The 22,379-nt window shown below is 37.2% G+C and overlaps 1 protein-coding gene across 2 annotated transcripts in view; it reads left to right on the forward strand.

Annotated features, from left to right (window-relative positions):
- LOC126162471 (transcription elongation factor B polypeptide 3) overlaps positions 1 to 22,379 on the forward strand; it is a 150,094-nt gene that overhangs the window by 82,581 nt on the left and 45,134 nt on the right. The window contains exons 7-8 of one of the 2 annotated variants that reach the window (XM_049919005.1): positions 4,109 to 4,255; positions 20,794 to 20,884. In XM_049919005.1, coding sequence (XP_049774962.1) covers positions 4,109 to 4,255; positions 20,794 to 20,868 — 222 coding nt within the window. In that variant the 3' untranslated portion in view covers positions 20,869 to 20,884. The remainder of the gene's footprint in view (positions 1 to 4,108; positions 4,256 to 20,793; positions 20,885 to 22,379) is intronic. The other variant, XM_049919004.1, reaches the window with a different exon arrangement.

Consider the following 22,379-nt stretch of genomic DNA (forward strand, 5'->3'; position numbering starts at 1 on the left):
AAAACCACAAAGCAGAACATATCAAAAATGCATAACAGGTTCTACACAGAATACCAAATGGACATACCATGGGCAGCTTGGAAGAATTGGAAATATATACCCGCACAAAAAATTATCCAAATGATCTCCTTAATGAACAGATCAACCTCAAACACAAAAATTATCTAAAAATTTTACTGACATTTTGAAACTCAAGAATAAATAAAAATCACAGTAAACGGAAAACCAAAGATTGTTGTAGTTACAAATGATAACAAAATTATAATATTAATGAAACACTACTAACATCACTGACTAGCAAAGATTGCACTGTGTAGATACAGCATCAACAAGAATAAGCTGCCATCCCAAATGTCAAAAGTATATTGTGAAAATATTCTATACAGACAAAACTTACGCTCTAGCAACATATAAACAGTCATCGGTTTAATCATTGATGCAGTATGGGCATCTATTCCACCTAGATGTAAGTATGTTTGCAATGTGAGCTTTCTGTGCAACATTTATAAATGTAAGTATATTCACCAAATGTGACATCTACAGGTTTTCTTGAGTGTGGTGCTGTAGCCGAAACAAGCTTGTGGTAAAGGACGATGATTACTAATTAAATCATTTACAGCTTACCCTGAATTATTCACTACAAAATGCCACGTTTCATTTCAGTCAGTGGCAGCCTTTTCAACTCAGTGTTGACAAGGCTCACAACAGTGTCAACTCAGGACTGGTCATGCAACTGCAGGACCTTCACAGAACTCACAGTTGTGTGTGTAGTTGCTACTATTGCTTCATACGGATCACCACTAATGTGGTAATTAATTTTCTTACTCTGGCTGTTTCCTCCTTCACCTACAACAATGACCTAATCCTCTTTTTCAAAATCTTTTCACAAATTCCCTACATCTGATGTCACCTAGCTGAGGCTAGCATTTGCCTTCACAATACTTGTGACCTGTTACCCTGTTCCTAATTTATCCTTTACCATCTAGCAGCAACAATCTTTTACGAGGGTAATCCTAAAAAGAAGGTCTCTTATTTTTTTATAAGTACATATACCTGTTTATTTCTCCAATGGTTTACATCAGTTTACAGCTTGAACATTTAGCTATTTTTTGACATATTCACCATTTCTATCGATGCATTTTTGTAGACACTGTGGCAGTTTTTGTACGTCCATGTCGTACGAGCTCGCCGGCATGCTGTTCAGAAAGTTATGAAACTCTTCTTTCACCTCGTTGTCGGAGCTGAATCGCTTTCCGGTCAAATGTTCTTTTAACCTAGGGAACAGGTGATAGTCACTGGGCGCCAAGTTAGGACAATAGGGTGGGTGGGTGATTACGTTCCACTGAAACTGTTGCAGGAGAGCAACGGTTCACTGAGTGATGTGTGGGCAAGCGTTGTCATGGAGAACGTGTACGCCCTTGCTCAACATTCCTCTTCCCCAGTTCTGAATTCCCCGTTTGAGTTTTTTCGGAGTCTCACAGTACCTGTCAGCGTTAATTGTGGTCCCAGCGAATCAGCTCCGACAATGAGGTGAAAGAAGAGGTTCATAACTTTCTGAACAGCGTGGGAGTGAGCTTGTATGACATGGGCATACAAAAACTGCCACAGCGTATACAAAAATGCATAGACAGAAATGGTGATTATGTGAAAAAATAGCTAAATGTTCAAGCTGTAAACTGATGTAAACCATTGTAGAAATAAACAGGTCTATGTTCTTATAAAAAAAAATAGGAGACCTTACTTTTGGGATTACCCTCGTATTCCTACCCCCTTTTGGTGCCAACCTACAATCAGTTTCTTTGCTAGAAGTCTGATGTACCCTCCTGCGACCTACAGCTGTGATTCTTTTATCTTTTTTGCAGAGCCTACAGTTCCATGGTATAACTTTGTTGAGTTCCCCATTCAATTTCCCACTAAAGTCACCCGCATGACATTCCAACCCACAGTCTACACATACCACTCTCTCTCTTGACTATCCTGACCTGGGTCTGTGAGATTATCACACTTTATTTGGCATTGAGATCCTTTGCCAACTCAGTGTTCTACCTAGAAAAACAATGTTTTTCTGGTACAATGATTCATTATATAAATACTTTTGTCCTTTTCAGCTTGATCACGGTATTCCTTCACAATTCAGTTGCTGTTTCTTCTACTCTTCAGTCAACAAACAAGGAATCAAATTTGCTGCATCTTGATGCATGCTCAGTTTTCACTTAAAATCTCACAACACAAACCTCTTTTTTTCTGAGTATAATTGCCACTGTTTGTGGTTGAAGGCATGTCTGGTCAAGGGTTATAATAATAATAAGCTCTTTCAAATTAAGAGAACCATTCATAACACTGCTTTTGACCCAGTCATCTGATTAAACTTTCCTCAAAAGTTCATTTATTCCTATAAAATTGTTGGATGTGAGGTCCGCTAGTGATATAAACCATTGTAGAAATAAACAGGTCTATGTTCTTATAAAAAAATAGGAGACCTTACTTTTGGGATTACCCTCGTGTTCCTACTCCCTTTTTGTGCCAGCTTACAATTAGTTTCTTTCCTAGAAGTCTGATGTACCCTCCTGTGACCTACAGCTGGATGAGATTTTTCCCCTCCTCCGTCAGGTTACAAGTCAAACTTGTTAGATACTGTAAGCTCACATGTGGACTATCCTGACTATCCTATAAATGTTTTCTCAATTATCAGGTAAAATTTCACATTGCATTTTGCTCCCATAAATGAGGCATTGCAAAAATTACCATGAATGCTGTACCACATTTCACTCAAATAACAGTTTCTTCTCAGCTTGTGTCTGTACTGTGAACTGGGAGATTTGAAACTGATATGCTTTTCAAACCCATTTTATATCCAAACGATACATTTCTGGACACAGGTTCCTTACCAGAACTTCATCTGCTACAGCCTCTAAAGCCTCTAGAAGCCCATAATAGGAATTTTGAATTGCTCTATAAAAAGGTCCTGTAATTGATCAGACTTATTTATCAAATTCTCTGTTTTCTATGTATGGCATTGTCAAACAAACACGTAGACCTATCAGCAAAGTTGGCCAAAATTAACCTCACTTTTGGAGCAGCTGTCATGAAATTGCAACAAATACTGGTAGAGGTCAGACCTAAACTATTCATTTACAGCATTTTCAACATCAGCTAGTAATTGCCTTATAGCCATTGCCCATTGATTTAGGTTGCTCATTAATCATTGTTTTTGTATTTTGAAGTGAGTGAAGAGACTAATCCTCAACCATGCGAGTTTTCTATGTCCAGTAATAAAAATAGGTTATCGGTACACACACAGGTGGACCGATACCATTTCTGTTCCTTGAACTATGTGGGCATGGTAGAATGTGGAATTCATATTTCTTTTTACCTCTGGGGAGTGAATGGAGGAAGCTATGCAGGGAAAGCATGATTCAGATTGGCTCCAACAACATGGATACACTCACCTGTGTGGGAACTTATGTGTAGTTAGTACATACATCAGGACGTTTTGTGACTGAATATATGCAGCATTACACATTATTAAAAATGTCTGCTAGGAGATATACTTCTAACTATGTTGCAAATATTCTGTTTCGCAGCAACTGAAAAATTAATAAGGATTTTGAATACAGCTGTACATATTTTATCATGTAAAATAAGAACAGCCTCATACTGCTTGTAAATTTTAACCTTCAACAACAATAGAGGGAGATGCAGGGCATGCAGAAGTGATGTATGCTTAATATGTAGACTACAAGGTGAAAATAGAATGCAGATGGAAGAGGCCCAGCATTGCTCATGCTGTGCAGTTGCTATACCTATGCTTTATGCCTCATGTCAAGTGTCTACCTTCAAAGGGTTGTGAGATTACTTTTGCAAGAAACCGGCCAGACATAGTACAATGCCTTTAGCAGTGGTCACTATAGTGTTATTACACATGTTATTGTTGTATTGTGAAAGCTGACTGTGGATACAAAACACCTGTAATGTGTCATGTCTTTCAACCCCAGCCAAGTTCAAATGAGAGTACAGAGTACCCTAGCAAAAGTTTACAGACAGTGGTTTGATGTAACATATTTTATTATGTTATTAAATATCTGTATTCCTTATTTTGTCTTTACAGCGCTGTGTAGAGGAACAAGAGGCTAAACTGAAGGCATTGACATCCAACATACAACAGTCTATTGCAAAATCAACACCAATTCGACAAACAAAGTTGGCATATGTTGACAGTATTGCCAAACCGCCACGGAATGTGGCAAAGCAACAGGTAAGAATATTAATGTTTTTTATTTGCTTTTTATCTATAGTGAAATAAGTTAATTAATAGTGGGTTATTTGGTAAAACTATTCAGCATAGGTGAGTGTGATCATATTTTGTACAGATAAATCTTTTGGCCGTGGTTGCATGTGGCTGAAACGTAGGTCTGTACAAGAACAGAATGTCATGGTTGCATACTCAAAATAGTTTTATTGAAATAGCCATTGAAACCTCAGCTCCCACTTAAGTAGTGGATTGTTTTGAGAGACATCACTGTGCACTGCTGTACATCATCGTTATGCTAATATGTTATTTGTTAATAAACAGTACACTTGGTGAAAAGGGTTTATATCTGTATTTCATATGGAACTTAACACCACTTGGTGTAATAAGTAGATAGGGAGTAATGGGAATAAGACCTTGTGACACTGGAAATCAGTGATCTGTTTTATAAGACAGTAGGGATTATATGACATGTTTGACTGTAACAGCCACATATAATGATTGTTATTGAAATTTTAGAAAAGCTTTAAGACTTTCTTTTATAAAAGAGTGTGAAGGTTTGGCATGTTGATTTTGTAACTTGTGAGAAAGTGAGCATTATCATCTCAGAAAACTTTAATTCTCTTGCCAATATTCAGAAACTTTTTCACGTGTCTTCTAATAAAACTATGTAGAAACTTCAGAAAATAAGTTACACACATCGTCCCACATTAAGACCATTGTGCAACAAGAGTGGCACATTGTCGGAAAAGAGTACATGTTCCAGGCTTCCAGCAGACACGTTTTTGCTACAGTACAAATAATAGGTGCATTATAGTGTCCGAGTCAGAGGACATGGCAACAGAAAACGTACTGCAAAGTTGATGCACGCAGGACAGTATTATCCTCATGGGAATAACATCTAAATTGTACACTGAATCACTCTTAAATTGAGGCGATATATGAATCAGATGCAGTGTCATGTCCAGCCACAGTGAAATGGTGCCAACAGTTTGATGAAGTCTACACAGACATGGGTGATGCTGATAGGGAAGTGCGTATCTTGCATCAAGTGACTTCTGTCTTTCCTGCAAGCTGCGAGAAAATCTGAGGGGTAAGAATTTTTTTAACACTGTGGAAGTTCAAACAACAGTTCGTGAGTGGTTCTGTCACTAAGGATTTCTGTTGTTAAGGAACTGAATTATTGGTAGAACATTCTGATGGGTGTTTACAAAGACTTGCTGATTATGTTGAAAAGTAGTGTCACACATCTGAGTCACTCTGTAGTGTACTACAGCTTTCAATAAAAGTCACTTCGCCTGCTACAATAATGTGTGACTTGTTGAAGTCGTGTAATAAGAGTATAATAGCATCATACAATGAGTCAATTTTTTTAATTTAGAAGAATTAAAGACAAATACAGGATGAACAGGAAAAGAAATAAACAGAAAAGTACAAACAAACTGGTATGCCTTTGGTAAAGAAAGTAGGGTGTCCTAAGCTAAGCATCCAGTGGGTTTGAAAAGGAAATTTTACATCTGTATGTTCTTCTAATTTTGCTGTATGGTAATGAGACAAGGAGTTTTGAAGTAAAAACCATTCAAAAACAGAGGTTGCTCTGTGAGCTGTGAAGAGGCGCATTGGGAATAAGTAGGGACCTAAAAATTAGCATATACTCTTACCAAAAAAAGTTACATTAATTGCTTTTTTTGCTCTATCTAAGCTTTCAACAAATGATTGTTTCTGGGGCCAGCAGCATTTTTCCCCAGTGATCAGAGTGCGTCTCTGATTTAAAGTATTTCTTGACATTATTTTTCTTGTCTCATCCAGTTCGATTACTACAATATCTGTGTAATATTGATTTCAAAATTCTATGAGCATTCATAGCCATTTGACCAAATACTTCACAGCACAATAGAGAGAACTGACAAGGAATTTAGCATAGAAGTAGAACTGAAAATAACTCTATTTGCATGTTAGAGGAAGACTTTTGGTGTAGTAGAAATATATTCTCTGGTTTTGTTTTTCCTTTTCCAACCAGTTTCTGTAGCTGCTAGTTGGCCACGAGCATAAATAAACTAAAATTGTGACTGACAGAGGACATAGGAGTGGTGCCGCCTCCTCTCAGGGCAATGATTCTACACTGGTGTTCTATGTTCCTGTGAAAGCAGAACTTGTGCATGGTCATAGGGATTACCAATACCTCCTGGTGTTGTGAGCTTCATAATTGAACTTCGTGATTGACGAGCATTAGTCTCTTCACTCGTTTCAAAATGCAGGAATGATGATTAACATGCAACCCAAATGATTGGGCAATGACTATAAGGCAGATGTTGCCGATCTTGGCAATGTTGTAAATGAGATAGTTTAGGCCTGACCTCTACCAGCATTTGACGAATCACAATTCAAACCGCCTGCAACCTAAAACTGTCATGTTAAAAGTACCTGCATTAGATCAAGTTTTCAACTTTAGCTACCAGACAAATGTATGCATTTCTTTGTCTTATGTTACTAGGTTCCATGGCTAAGTCGTATGTTGCATTATGTGGGGTTTATCTTGGACACACCATTTGATTGTCCACTGTTGGCATGGCACCAGAGCATTGAACACACTAACACATCATTGCAGTCATCCACTTTTTGTTTTTCAAACACACTCTTATACACATTATCTTTCCAAATTGGGTTTTGCCAGTTGACACACAATACAGGTAACCAAAAATGGATTACGTTTATATGCAGAAAATAAAGCTATTGATAAAACAATTCATCCAGATACAATTGCGCTATGAAAATGCGCTAGTATTTGGTAGGTAATTTCACATTTTTAAGGCAGAATTTGCATCTATATTTGCATTTATTGTAAAAGAGAGACAGTAAAACAAATAAATGAGGGAGTAGATAGGAGTAGAAGACAAAATTATGAATGTAAACAAAAGCACAGTGGTTGTTTACTGTGGAACCAAGTGCACCTAAGTATTAGATGATCACACTTCTATTGTGTGTGGGAGTGAGGGCACTTTGTGTGGTTTATCATAAGTTTTTATTGTGATATTACATGGGGACACACTGAACCACTTGATAGTATATGCATAACTATCTTGACATAATTGACAGTGCGATACAATTTTTTTAGTCATCACTGTATATGCTTCCTGTAAGGTCACCATGTGTTTCTGGTAATATCTGTGGGAGGCCAAGTGCAATAATATTGAGTTCAGATAGTACTGTGTGTGTGTGTGTGTGTAAGCTGGGTGAAATATCATATTGGGATTATTTTGTAGTCGATACCATAAGTTAGTAGTTACACATGGTCCTGAAAATAATGTTGCTTGAACACCTCCGTCTGATGAATGAGCCTGCAGTGGCTTGAAAATTATGTTATCGTAAATGATGCAATAAATCATATCAAATTCAAAAAACAAATAGTTGCATATAATCTACATAATCCACTATTTACAGTCACAGTTCAGTATCTGCAATGGATATAATTACATAGGTAGTCACTTAGTTTATCTTCATTCAATACATCTCAATTACATTACAATTTGCATGATTGTTATTGAAGTTACTTTCTGGACAATTTCATTAGCAAATACTCTTCCTTAATCTTTCACATATGCTGTTACCTGGCACCCTTATAAAATGTTCACACTGACATATCAGGGTCAGCCACTGTGTAAATTATGTGCATGACAATGTTATAAACTATTTCCAAGTGAATGTCTAAATGTTTTGTACAAAGTCTCAATAGATAAAACACCATTGATTCATCAACTGAGAGAGTGTAGAATAAAGTACAGTTCAAACACAAGAACAAGCAAGAGACTAAAACTTTGTTTAAGGAAAGTCATCAAATAGAGGAACTAATGAACAGTGCATATTGAAGTGTTGTACACTGTAGTCTGTGAGAAATCTGTATGTCCAGATTGGGAGGATTGTTACTTTTAAAGGGTCAATCAAATATAAACCGTAATTTTCGTTTATGTGCCCTTTTGTAAAAAGAGAGCAGTGTAATACTTGCTAATTGTTGCTTTCATTTCCAGTGATTGTTCTTGATAGCTAGAATGTTGTTGTACTGTTTCTTTAGTCATAATCGCAATGTCAGAGCAATAGGAATCATCATTGTTGCACAGTGAATTATAATCTAGTTTCTCACAATAGAGGGCATGAAACTATTCAGAATTTTGAAAATACTTGTGCTACATATGGCACAATCAATTTTTATAAGGACAGGAAACAGGTAAGATGTCGCATGAGGACAAGCGTGACTGATTTTTTATTTTAAAGGAGTTCCTCTCATTGATTTTCTTCATGAATGTTGTATCGTGAGAACACTGCATACTATTGTCAGCTTTTAGGTCAAACAAAATATGCATATCATCAGAAAAGGTGTGCATTTCGAAGCTGGGATGTGACAGTCCTTCATGATAGCACACAGATCCACACAGCTGCCTGAGCTCAACAGAAAATTCAGGACTTGTTCCAGACCACACTAGAACATCCTCCCTACAGTTCGGACGTATCGCCCTGCAATTTTCACTTGTTTGAACTACTAAAGGAAGCAGTCCGAGGACATAGATTTGATGATGATGGTGCTTTCAAAGGTGTTTGTGGAAAACTGGCTGCTGCCACAGCCACACTCATTTTATGAAAACAAGATCAAGAAACAGCTTATCTGCTGGGAAAAATGTATTTCCTGTTCAAGAGACTATATAGAAAAATAAGTTCCTATGTATGAATTTTTCTGAAGCTTAATTAAAAAAAATGGTTTATATTTGCTTCACCCTTGTAAATAAGATTGCATGGAGATGCCCTGTGTCTGCATTATGGAGTGTAAAGGGTTAACTTGGACTGCTTCACTGTTGCAATAGGAAACTGGAATCTGGGAGCTTCCATAAATTTTCACCTTCATACTAAAGAAAGTACTTCTTTTAAAATTCTGTTATATTGCTCCCTCCATTACAGTTGGAATATGTAAGTTAACACTTTATATTCTGTTAATGTTCATACATGTGATATGACACTGCATTAATTCTGTTTAGCATTAACAAATGACAGTTCTTTATGGTCTGGCAGCTAACTAAGCACCATCTGTCTTCTGTGATATCAGCACCATTGTCATGCACACCCTTTTATTTGATAGTGTGCCCTGTTTATCCAAGACAGGGTATCGTAGCATGGAATAACTGCCAAGCCAACAGGCACTGTGAAGTGTAGTAAAACTGTCCTCATCATCCCACCTTGAGAGCCATCCGTACCCATTTACATGCGTAAACAGTAACAAAACTTCCAGGCAGTTTATGATTCTAATTTACTTAACTAATAAAATAGTTTTAACTGTCGCAATCATCGTTTTTCACTTAGGCGGACGTTGGGTAACACATCACTTTACACCATGTATCTCCACCATTAGACAAATGATGTTGCCACTATAATATAGTGTACATGGATAGTATTTGTAAGTATGAAATCCCATTCGTATTGTAAAAAAGTGCAGAGAAACTAGTTGTTTTTACATTTTCAAATTTTAAACTACGTTAAATGGAATCTCTCCACCAAGTATCAATTCATATAATTAAACTTTGAATCACTAAATATTTCACAGCTCTAACTTGGCTCATCCATAATCATTACCACAACAAGATCTGGCAAGCCAGTTTATACCTCTAGCTTACTCTGTAGTTTCATATTTAACTAAGAATAAGCATTTCTTGCATAATTATTCTAAGGAACATCGAATAATGATCATTTCCTGTCCTGAATGTGCACTGCTTTACTTCTTCTGGAAGTTACCTATTTATTGTTTCATTTTGTCCACACATGGGGACTACGCTACAGAGAGAGCAGATTAGTCAGGTGCGCCTCTCTCTTAATCGTAAATCCTTTTGGCAAATCAGAGTAAGCTATTAGCTTCGTTACTGACACTAATTTAAACCAAGCCACCCTTACAAAATAATCCATGGTATACTTGCAAATTATGCCATCATAATGATTACAACACATATTTATTCATTGTCATAATTTAGCAAGAGGAATTACATTCTTAGGGCCAAGGATGAATTTTTGTAGCCTACTATACTTTTTTATTATTGCATACATTAAAATGTAAATATCATGTGACTAGGGCCTCCCGTAGGGTAGACCGTTTGCTGGGTGCAAGTCTTTCGATTTGACGCCACTTCGTCGACTTGCGTGTCGATGGGGATGAAATAATGATGATTAGGACAACACGACACCCAGTCCCTGAGCGAAGAAAATCTCAGACCCAGCCGGGAATCAAACTCGGGCCCTTTGGATTGACAGTCTGTCATGCTAACCACTCAGCTGGCGGGCTCGGACATTGCCTACATTAAAAACAGCAAACAAAGCTCAGACAGCTGCTTTCTTATTATTCACTTATTAACCTGGTATATTAACTGGACCACTACAACTTGGGGAGGTTCCTCTACTTGGCAACTTCGGAGTAAACCTCAAAACCAACCCTATTCTATTTCGTTAGAAGTTATCGATTAAACCTCCTGTCTCTGAAGGGTGTTGTTGTTGTGGTATTCAGTCCGAAGATAGGTTTGATGCAGTTCTCCATGCTCCTCTATCCTGTGCAAGCGTCTTCATCTCTGAATAACTACTGTAAGCTCCATCCTTCTGAATCTGCTTACTGCATTTATCTCTTGGTCTGCCTCTACGATTTTTACCCCCCACATTTCCCTCCAGTACTAAATTGGAGTTCCCTTGATGCCTCAGAATGTGTCCTGCCAACTGGTCTCTTCTTCTAGTCAGGCTGTACCACAAAGTTCTCTTCTCCCCAATTCTGTTCAGTACCTCCCCATTAGTTACGTGATCTACCCATCTAATCTTCAGCATTCTTCTGTAGCACCACATCTCAAAATCTTCTATTCTCTTCTTGTCTAAGTTGTTTATCGATAATTTTTCATTTTCATATATGGCTACACTCCATGCAGATACATTCAAATACATTCAGAAATAATTTCCTAACACTTAAATCTATATTTGATGTTCACAAATTTCTCTCCTTCAGAAACACTTTTCTTGCCATTGCCAGTCTACATTTTATATCCTCTCTACTTTGGCCATCATTATTTATTTTGCTGCCCAAATAGTAGAACTCATCTACCACTTTAAGTATCTCATTTCCTAATCTAATTCCCTTAGTATCATGTGATGTAACTCAATTACATTCCATTATCCTTGTTTTTCTTTTACTGATGTAGCAACTACTCAGATTTTCATAGTACTATTTTCTTCCATTTAGGTGCAGGTCTGCCCTTGGTACACCTACCCTACACCCACATTTTCAATAAGGATGACCATGCCATACTTTTGGTTATTTAAAGCTAATTGTGTTGCTGTGGATCTAAATGACCCTATGTGGATCTCACTTACGTGTCAGCATGTCAGTCAGCTTCTGTGTAAGGGTGCCTTTCATTATTTCTGCTCTTCCCCTCTTTGGCCTGAAGACAGTAACATCCAGCATCCATATATGGGAATTTGGACAAAAAAGATTGCTTATGTAATGTACATTTCCTCTGATTTCATAGTAGCATTACCTGTCCATACATTTCAGCCCTTTCATCCAAATGCTTGTCATAAACATAAGCATTCTGCAACTGTTTATGCTAAGATGTCCAAAAGGAACGAGTAGTCTCTCAGTTGTAAGTGAAATACTGTATCATATGGCTACTTAAGTATAGCTAGTGAGATGATACGCAGAAAATTGTTACCTGTGAGTATTACATAGTTAAGTTGATAGTAAAGACACAACAGTATCCTTTATTTACATATATGTCTTTCATATAAGTATGGTTCTCTTATAAGAGGGAAAACAAGTCACTTCGTGGTTGAATTTCTTTCAAAATTTCCCATGCTGAAGGTTACAAGGGAATCACAATTATATAACATTTAACACATTGTATGCGCATTGTGTTAAAGAAGTACTATAACAGACAACTGAGGTCTTGTAGTTGTCATCCTGCAAAATTGACGCAGGCAGTGAAATCTCCAGAGATGAAATCACACAACTATCATATGTGCATACATGTAGTGTCAAAAAATGTATCACAAGATATATTTCTGAATACATCCATCAACCCACACACCTCAATTTGCTTAATATAGGCACAAGGCTGCCTCAATTCCACCTGAAATCTCCCTTTTTTTTAATTCTCCTAAAATACTTAGTTTCACTATTTGACATCACATAAGCTTCAAACTTAAATGAATACTGAACTTCACTCTTAACTATTCGTAAGTAAGTCACTTGTACTTAATCTTATAAAATATCTTGCACATCATGTACATGAACACCAAAAGCTAATTGCTGATTCAAATCTGCAATTATTTCATAATTGTTGACTAAGATCGGTCAGATACCATAAGTGTTCCATCAGTGTAATTGTGACCATGCATTAAAATCAATTAATCTTTCCCAAATAGTTTGATTAGTTACCATACCTGGTGAGTGTTAATAGTGAACACAGCATGCTCTTGACACTGTAGTTCAAATAAATCAAGTACTACACTACTACAAAGTTGCCAAAGTGGAAAAGAAAATGTCTACTGTACTTAAATCTGTATCTTGTTTTGGAATATCAACACTGGCATTACTGTCTGAATTTTGTTAATGTACCTTTGTAAATTGCTGTTCAATTAAATCTCTAATCTATTTTGTATCTGTATTTCCATCTCTAATTTTTTTATAAACTGTATTTTTCACTAAGTCAAATTTTTTAATAATCTCAGAATGTAACTCCATGATCGAAGGTGACACAGCCAATTGTAACTTACAAGGAGAGGTCCCCAGCAGTAGGATCAACTTTCTGAAACTATCTGTTCAGTGATGTAGGTTTAGGATCCCAGTTATCACACCTTGCAGCCATTCACCCTGGTGTGCCTTCATTTGTGAGTAATCAGTGAAAAAAGTTTCAAAATTTTGTGTGATACTTGAAAAGAGATGTGTAACAGATTGCTCATTCAGTGTAATGGTTAAGGTACATGCCTTACACGCAAAAGGTTGTGTGTTCAGATCTCATCAGTTTCTTCAAATTTTTATATTTTTAAATCTTTATTGAAGTAACTATGGTTATTATTTTTATTCAGTTACTTGGGTTAAATGTAATATTTTTAGAATTAGATTTTCACTCTGCAGACGAGTGTGCGTTGATATGAAACTTTGTGGCACACTAAAACTGTATGCTGGACCGAGACTCGAACTCAGGACCTTTGCCTTTCACAGGCAAGTGCTCTACCAACTGAGCTACCCAAGCACGACTCACAACCCATCCTCACAGCTTTAATTTTGCCAGTACCTCATCTCCTACCTTCCAAACTTCACAGAAGCTCTTCTGCGAACCTTGCAGAACTAGCACTCCTGGAAGAAAGGATATTGCTGAGACATGGCTTAGCGACAGCCTGGGGGATGTTTCCAGAATGAAATTTTCACTCTGCAGTCGAGTGTGTGCTGATATGAAACTTCCTGGCAAATTAAAACTGTGTGCTGAACCAAGACTTGAACTCGGGACTTTTGCCTTTCGCGGGCAAGTGCTCTACCAACTGAGCTACCCAAGCACGACTCACGACCTGTCCTCACAGCTTTAATTCCGCCAGTACATCGTCTCCTACCTTCCAAACTTCACAGAAGCTCTTCTCAAACCTTCCAGAATTAGCACTCCTGGTAGTTCCGAGTTCGAGTCTCAGTCCAGCACACAGTTTTAATCTGCCAGGAAGTTTCATATCAGCGCACACTCCACTGCAAAGTGAAAAATCTCATTCTGGAAACTCCCCCAGGCTGTGGCTAAGCCATGTCTCCGCAATATGCTTTCTTCCAGGAGTGCTAGTTCTGCAAGGTTCACAGAAGAGCTCCTGTGAAGTGTGGAAGGTAGAAGATGAGGCACTGGTGGAATTAAAGCTGTGAGGAAGGGTCGTGAGTCGTGCTTGGGTAGCTCAGTTGGTAGAGTACTTGCCCGCGAAAGGCAAAGGTCCCAAGTTTGAGGCTCGGTCTGGCACACAGTTGTAATCTGCCAGGAAGTGTAATTTTTTTGTTCCTGTTCCTTTGTCACATCATTTCAGTTATGAGCACTGATGACTGCAGAGTTGAGCACCCCACAAACCGAACTCATCATCGACATCATCATTTTAATAACTTTAATAACTTTCTCTCACATTTCTTCTTCCTGTCATTCCCTTTTCACTTGGAATATTTGTGCATGTGAGTTTAATTCTTTTTATTTATCTATTGTAATATGTTAACATTTGAATGATAATGTATGGATTAAAAAACAAAATACAAAATCTATTTATACTGTCTGTGCAATGGTGTCAAAAATGTATTTTTCATTGCAAGATGTCCATTGTTTTGGATGGTAATCATCATACAAAAATTTAAAACATAAACTCTTATTCCACAATGGGCAAAGTAACACAAATGAACATTTAAATGAAAGAAGTGATTATAAATAAAATGACATTCAAGCAATATGAGGTATGGAAATAATGAATGCAGTAATATGGACAAAAATATAGGATGATAAAATGAAAGAAGGTAAATCAAAGTTAATAAATAAAATGAATTGAAATTGCATGAACAAAGATTGCACATGGAAAAGGAATAATAGGAAGAGAAATGATAAGAAATGAAAAATTAACATGGTGATTAAAATAGTATGAGAAAGCAATAGAAATAAAGAACACATTTAAATCAATTAACTGAATAAAAGTAATGACCAGTGTTACTTTGATAAAGATTTAAAAAAAAATAAAGTCCCTGAAGAAGTTTGAACCCACAACCTTTTGCATCAGAGGCAGTAATATGCTGGTTGCGAAGACAGAGAGTTGGCAATTTGAAGTCTTCAGGGGTCCAGTAGAATCTGTTAAGTTTGCAGGAGGATTCAACACATCCTCTATCAAGTCAGACTGGCAGCCAAGGCATTAAATATCAGAAATGAAACTGTAGAGGATATGTTTCAGTCTGTTAAAGCAGGGGAAAACAAAATGGAAAAAAAGAGAGGAGGATTGCATGGTAGAATGAGGAAGTAGAGAAACTTGTGAAGACGAAAGGGGAGGCCTATAATAAATGGTTGAGCACTCAGGTGGATGAAAACCATAGCATATGGATCTAAACAGAAAGCAACGCAAAGTGTCATTATTAGAGTTAAATATGAGGTGTAACAAAAAGTCTGATTAATAAATAGAAAAAAAAAACTTTGCTAGTACTAGTGTAAGGAGAGTTTAGATTAGATTAGATTAGATTAAATTAGTACTTGTTCCATAGATCATAAATACAACACTTCGTAATGATGTGGAACATGTCAGGTTAATAAAAGGTGTCTATACAAGATATTACATTAGACAACATATTACATGGCACTCAATAATTTTTTTTTGTGGAGGTTGGGAAATTACCCACTTACTATATCCAAAAATTCATCTAATGAGTAGAAGGAGTTGCCATTAAGAAATTCTTTTAATTTTCTTTTAAATGCTATATGGCTATCTGTCAGACTTTTGATGCTATTAGATAAGTGACCAAAGACTTTTGTGGCAGCATAATTTACCCCCTTCTGAGCCAAAGTTAGATTTAACGTTGAGTAGTGAAGATCATCCATTCTCCTAGTGTTGTAGCCATGTACACTGCTATTACTTTTGAATTCGTTCAGATTGTTAATAACAAATTTCATAAGTGAATATATATATTGTGAGGCTACAGTGAAGATTTCTAGCTCTTTAAATAAGTGTCTGCGGGATGATCTTGGATGAGCTCCAGCAATTTTTCTGATTACACGCTTTTGTGCAATGAACACTCTTTTACTCAATGATGAGTTACCCCAGAATATGATGCCATACGAAAGCAGAGAATGAAAATAGGCATGGTAAGCTAATTTACTCAGATGTATATCGCCAAAATTTGCAAAGACCCTAATAGCATAAGTAGCTGAACTCAAACGTTTCAGCAGATCCTCAGTGTGTTATTTCCAGTTCAACCCCATACACCTAGAAATTTTGAATATTCTACCTTAGCTACCGATTTCTGATCGAAGTCTATATTTATTAATGGGGTCATTCCATTTACTGTGTGGAACTGTAGATACTGTGTTTTGTCAAAGTTTAATAAGAGCCCATTTGCAGAGAACCACTTAATGATTTTCTGAAAAACATCGTTTACAATTTCACCAGTTAATTCTTGCCTGTCGGGTGTGATAGCTATACTTGTATCATCGGCAAAAAGTACCAGCTTTGCAGCTTCGTGAATATAGAATGGCAAGTCATTAATATATATTAAGAACAGCAGAGGACCCAAGACCGGACCTTGCAGCACCCCATTCTTGATTGTTCCCCAGTTTGAGAAATCACCAGTTTTTTGCATATTATGTGAACTGTTTATTTCAACTTTCTGCACTCTTCCAGTTAGGTATGATTTAAACCATTTGAGCACTGTCCCATTCATACCACAGTACTTGAGCTTATCTAGAAGTATTCCATGATTTACACAATCAGAAGCCTTTAATAGATCACAAAAAATCCCAACAGGTGACTTCCAGTTACTCAGAGCATTTAATATTTCATTAGTGAAAGTAGATATAGCATTTTCCATTGAAAAACCCTTCTGGAAACCAAACTGACATTTTGTTAAAACTTTATTTTTACAAAGGTGTGAAGCTACTCTACAATACATTACTTTTTCAAGAATTTTGGATAAGGCAGTCAGAAGAGAGATTGGGCAGTAGTTGTTGACATCAGACATATCCCCTTTTTTATGCAGTGGTATAACAATGGCATACTTCAGTCTACCTGGGAAAATACCCTGCTTCAGAGAGCTATTACATATGTGGCTAAGAATCCCACTTACTTCTTGGGAACAAACTTTTATTATCCTGCTGGAAATGCCATCAATCCCATGTGAGCTTTTATTCTCGAGAGAGTTTATTATCTTCCTAATTTCAGATGGAGAGGTGGCTGGAATTTCAATTGTATCAATGGTGTGGGTAAGGCCTCTTCCATTAACTGCATTGCTTCTTCTAATGAACATTTAGATCCTATTTTCTCTACAACATTTAAAAAATGATTATTCAAAATGTTTTCGACATCCGGCTTGTTGTTTATCTAGTTTCCATTCGCTTTGATGGTGATGCCGTCATCCTGTACTCTTGGCTGTCCTGTCTCCCTTGTAATAATATTCCAAATTGTTTTGATTTTGTTATCAGAGGTATTAATCTCAGACATGATGCACACACTTCTGGACTTTTTAATAACCTTTCTTAATGTAGCACAGTAGTTTTTATAATATTTGTTTGTTTCTGTGTCATTACTCTTTCTTGTTGTTAGATACAGTTCCCTTTTGTGATTACAAGAGAGTGTGGAAAATACTTATGACGAAGAGAACTGAAAACAAAGATAGTGCTGTGATTACTCTAATAAGCATGGAGTTGTGGGTAAAGTATTACCGAGCCCTACTCGCTGAGAAGAGAAAGATATGTATAAAAGGAATGTTAAATTTGATGGGAGAAGATAAACACCCATGTGCATGACCCACAACCTCGTGAAAAATTTGTAAAGCTGTGAAGCATATGAAAAATGATAAATCACTGGGGCTGGGTGAAATAAACATAAAGGAAGCTTCTGTGGTCATATATGATATCTTGGCATACTTGTACAATAAGTGTTTGGAAGGGGACCAGATACCCCAAGGAATGGGAGAAATCAGTTATACTTCAGTGTATCAGAAGGGAAACAAAAAGGGCTGTGGAAATTAATGAGGCATAGGTGTGATACCTCACTAGTGCAATTATGCAGTTGAATCTCAAAAGAAAGAATGGAGATGTAGGCCATTATATCTGAAGAACAGAATGGTTCTAGACCAGAGGGCTCGTGCATCAATGGAATATTCACATCACGGAATCTAATAGGGAAGAGAACTGTCAGGGGGATAGAGACCTGGGGATAGAGACCCATTTAGTCTTCATGGATTTGTGAAAGGCCTATGATACAGCGCCACAAAACAATCTGTGAACAAATATAAAGAATAGTGGCGTGTCAACTACACTGACAGAAAAAAAAATCACAATACCAAGAAAGAGTTGTGGGACATAAACGAAAGTTGGTAGGAATTTCTACATCTGAAAGATGATGCCTATTCAGATTTTGCACCAATCACATAAGAATGATGGTAGTAGCACCACTATGAGGAAGCAAATCAAGTTTACTTCGAGTACACACTGTAACAATCGTGAGTGTTAGTTACCTTTGATACTGGCTGTGATGATGAATTGGTGTTAGTCAAGAGTGCCTTTAATGTGACAAACATGCCATTATCAACAATTCACTGAGTTTTAATGAGGTCATTTAGTAGAGCTATGAAACGCTGGGTGTTCCTTCTGCGATACTGCAGAAAGACTTGGCAGGAATGTAGCCACTGCACATGATTGCTGGCACAGGTGGTCATGAGAATATACTGTCACAAGAAGACTGGGCTCTGGACAGTCACATGCCACTACCGAGAGGAAAGACCATCATGTTTAGCATGTGGTACGGTATGTACTGCATCTGCAGCAGCAATTTGAGCGACAGTTGGAACCACAGTGACATGACAAGCTGTTGCAAATTGGTTAGTTGAAGGACAGCTCTGAGCCAGACGCCCTGTAGCATGCATTCCACTGACCGCAAACCACCACCATTTGCGACCTCAGTGGTGTCAAGCGAGAGCTCATTGGAGGGCAAGGTGGAGGACTATTGGTTTTTCTGATGAAAGGTGGTTCTGCCTCAATGTCAGTGACTACTGTGTGTTGGTTAGGAGGGGGCCAGTTCAGGGTCTGCAACCAACTTGTCTGCATGGAAGACATACTGGATCTACCCCTGGAGCTATGGTCTAGGGTACAGTTACATATGACAGCAGGAGCACTCTCGTTGTTATCACATGCACACTGACTACAAATTTGTTTGTCAGTCTGATGAATCGACCTGTTGTGCTGCCTTTCATGAACAGCATACCAAGGAGTGCTTTGTGATAGGATAACTCCCACCCACATATTGCTGTTACAACGTAACATGCTCTACAGTATTTGGACATGTTGCCTTGGCCTCCAATCATCAGATGACAACTCCAGCATCACCCACAGCCAGCATTAACCACCCTGTATTGACTGACCAAGTGTAACAGATATGGAACTCCATCCCACAAACTGACATTTGGCACTTGTGCAACACAATGCATGCACTTTTACATCCTTGCATTCAACATTCTGGTGATTACACGGGTTATTAATGTACCAGCATTTCACATTCGCAGTGGCATGCCTTGCACTTACATTAACCTGTAATGTTGCCATGTTAATCAAGGTTACCTAGACAAATGTATTCCTAAAATTTCATGGTTCTACATTAATTATTTTTTTGGTGTTGCAATTTTCTTTTCCATCAGTGTATTTTCTGTGCTTCATTTTAGCCATGTTATGTAACAGCATGTGAATAATGAAGAAGGAACTACTGGATTGATGCCTCATTACTACTATTGCAGGATCAGCCGTGCTTGAGTTAATTTTTTGTTTCTATTATTTTGAAGCAAAGAGCCATTGGATAGTCAAATCTGCATTTGGGGGAGCGGAATAGGGGGAAGAAATTTTTGTGGAAGGGCAAGGATTCCAGATGCACCAAGGGCATGATGAGGCATTCGTGGAAGGTTTGAGGAGTTTATTGGGCAGGAATTGAGCAGAAAGCAAGGTCAGGAAGATTAAAAGTGAGGAAATGCTGGAAAGTTACTAGGGGGTAGTTGGGCAGGAGATGCTAGGATTGAAGCTGGAAATTGACTGTGAGGGAATCTTTTACTACAGGAGGGGTTTATTCTTAGTTTACATTTATAAAAGAAGGAAAGATTCTTACCAACAAAATGTTTGTCAAAGCAAGAAAAATGTTTATTGTACTGTACTTATCTGTGCATGCAGGTTACATTACAAGAATTTCTGCATTTGTTTTCTTACATTATGCTAATTCAGCAGGATCTGTATAAAGATCTTGTAACAGGAGAGAATGGGAAGAGTGGACTGCAGGGAAAAGTGAAAGGAATAAGTTAATGAAACAGAATTTTACCCATGGAATTGTGGGTATACTTCCATGCAACCTATTGTTTCTTTTATATTTTAGAGGAAAGGCATTTTAATTCAACATTTTGGTCTGTCTGCTATTGGTTCATTCACAGAGTTAAACGTCATCTTACGTAGTCACATATTCCTCAATTTTTATTTCATTTCATTACTAATTTTTATATTGGTATTGAACCTGAAAATTTGAACATGTATCATATTCAGTTATTGATCAAAATTTTGTTGACACAAACATTTTCTTGGGACCAATGTTTTTCACCCCTAGTCTTCCAAATTTATTGCAGAACCAAATTCAACAAATTATTAATGTGTGTGTATATCTCTTCCTTTTTTCTTCTTATTTTCTGTTTTCTTATGGCGTGAAACATTTCTTTTGTCTTGTATTATTTATGAAATTAAGAGTGCTCAACTAGAAGTACTGTCCATAAATAAGAGTACATCACTGTTCTTGTACAGAGACGACGTAGGAGACGTGCAAGGTTAGCAGCTGAGCGAGGTGCCAAGCTGGGAACTGCTACTTTGTGGCTTTAGCAGCCTGTTAGTAATGGTATGATGTAAGATACTAAGTGTGCGAGAAGTGACATAATCATCACGTCTCTCACACTCAGTGTTGCATAATTTTTTGAATTATGACACTTAAATAAGAGCACAGTTCCACATTTCTATTGGTGTCCACCAAAACTCATAATCATTCTTTCATATTCAGATCGTGTGATTTGATGCTCATTGAATATATAATTAGTTTGAATGGTTAGTCTCACTACCAAAAACAAGAGTTGTATTCTTATTTCAGTATGGCCCTGTTATATGGGAATAAATGAAGGCACTATAGAGCTTCACACTATCAAGATGGAGTCATAAAATATGTCACTGGGCCGTGACTCAGTCTGCACCCCAAAATTCACATTTACGATATCCTAAACTCCCTGAATAGTTTATTCTTGTGCATATGCTATTCTCATAATTTTCATTACTTTACCTAGTATATAATTTCCTTGACAGCTAATTGTACAACAGACACAAGAAATAGACAACAAAAGTACACAATGGACAATTTTTATGGTTATAATGCAAGTGATTTCTAACAGTGAAAGTTCAGTTTGGAAGTGCTTCTATAAGAACTCAATTTTCCCTGCTCGATTTAAAGTAAATTTTGTTATTAGTTCTAGAGTCTAATTAAGTGATACTTGATTTAGTTTTGTAGCTTAGTCCAAACATTGTTATCTATGGAAGGCTTAGACAAAAAATCTCATACATGACAGTTTGGACTGCAATGGTGAGGGGAATATCGATCCTCTCTACCTCCAATTCTCACATATGTTGCTGCTCTCTCTCTCTCTCTCTCTCTCTCTCTCTCTCTCTCTCTCTCTCTCTCTCTCTCTGTGTGTGTGTGTGTGTGTGTGTGTGTGTGTGTGTGTGTGTGTGTGTGTGTGTGTGTGTGTCTGCGGTTTTTTAGTAGAATAAGGGATGAAGGTAGTGTGTTTTGACTCAAATTATCTGTACGCTTATTGAACATATTTTGTAAGATTAAGCTCATACTGTAGAACATGTGACTGTCTATTAATTGAATAAAAAATACAGGCATCTGTAGCTGGTTGCAGTTATTTGTATTTATATTCTTCAGTAAGCGTATAAATTTATAACTTCATTCTGGTTTCTTTTGTGTCATACCTCGTACAGGACATTTTTCAATGAAGTATAATAACTCATTTGTAGAAAACTGCTCATGCACTGACATTTTGGTAATTGATTTTAACGAAAATCACACAGTCGTATACCCCTAGCTTACTTATTTGTTACATAGTTTAATTCTTAATATCTTTGCATGTTTTTGGTACTTACATTGTTTAATTCATAATTTTCCGGCGTATTATAGTATTTGAGAGTTGTAGAATAGCGTTTTAGTACCTGAATAGTGTAAAATCGCGTAGTCTCCTTCCGCCGCCGAGCAGTGTGTCAGCAGTGCGCAAGTAACAGCATTACTGCATTTACTAGGCAGTCTTGTATTTTAATAATCGTTTAAATTTTGTGTCAAATTGTTT

The sequence above is a fragment of the Schistocerca cancellata genome, chromosome 2 (assembly GCF_023864275.1).
Source record: "Schistocerca cancellata isolate TAMUIC-IGC-003103 chromosome 2, iqSchCanc2.1, whole genome shotgun sequence".
NCBI lineage: Eukaryota > Metazoa > Arthropoda > Insecta > Orthoptera > Acrididae > Schistocerca > Schistocerca cancellata.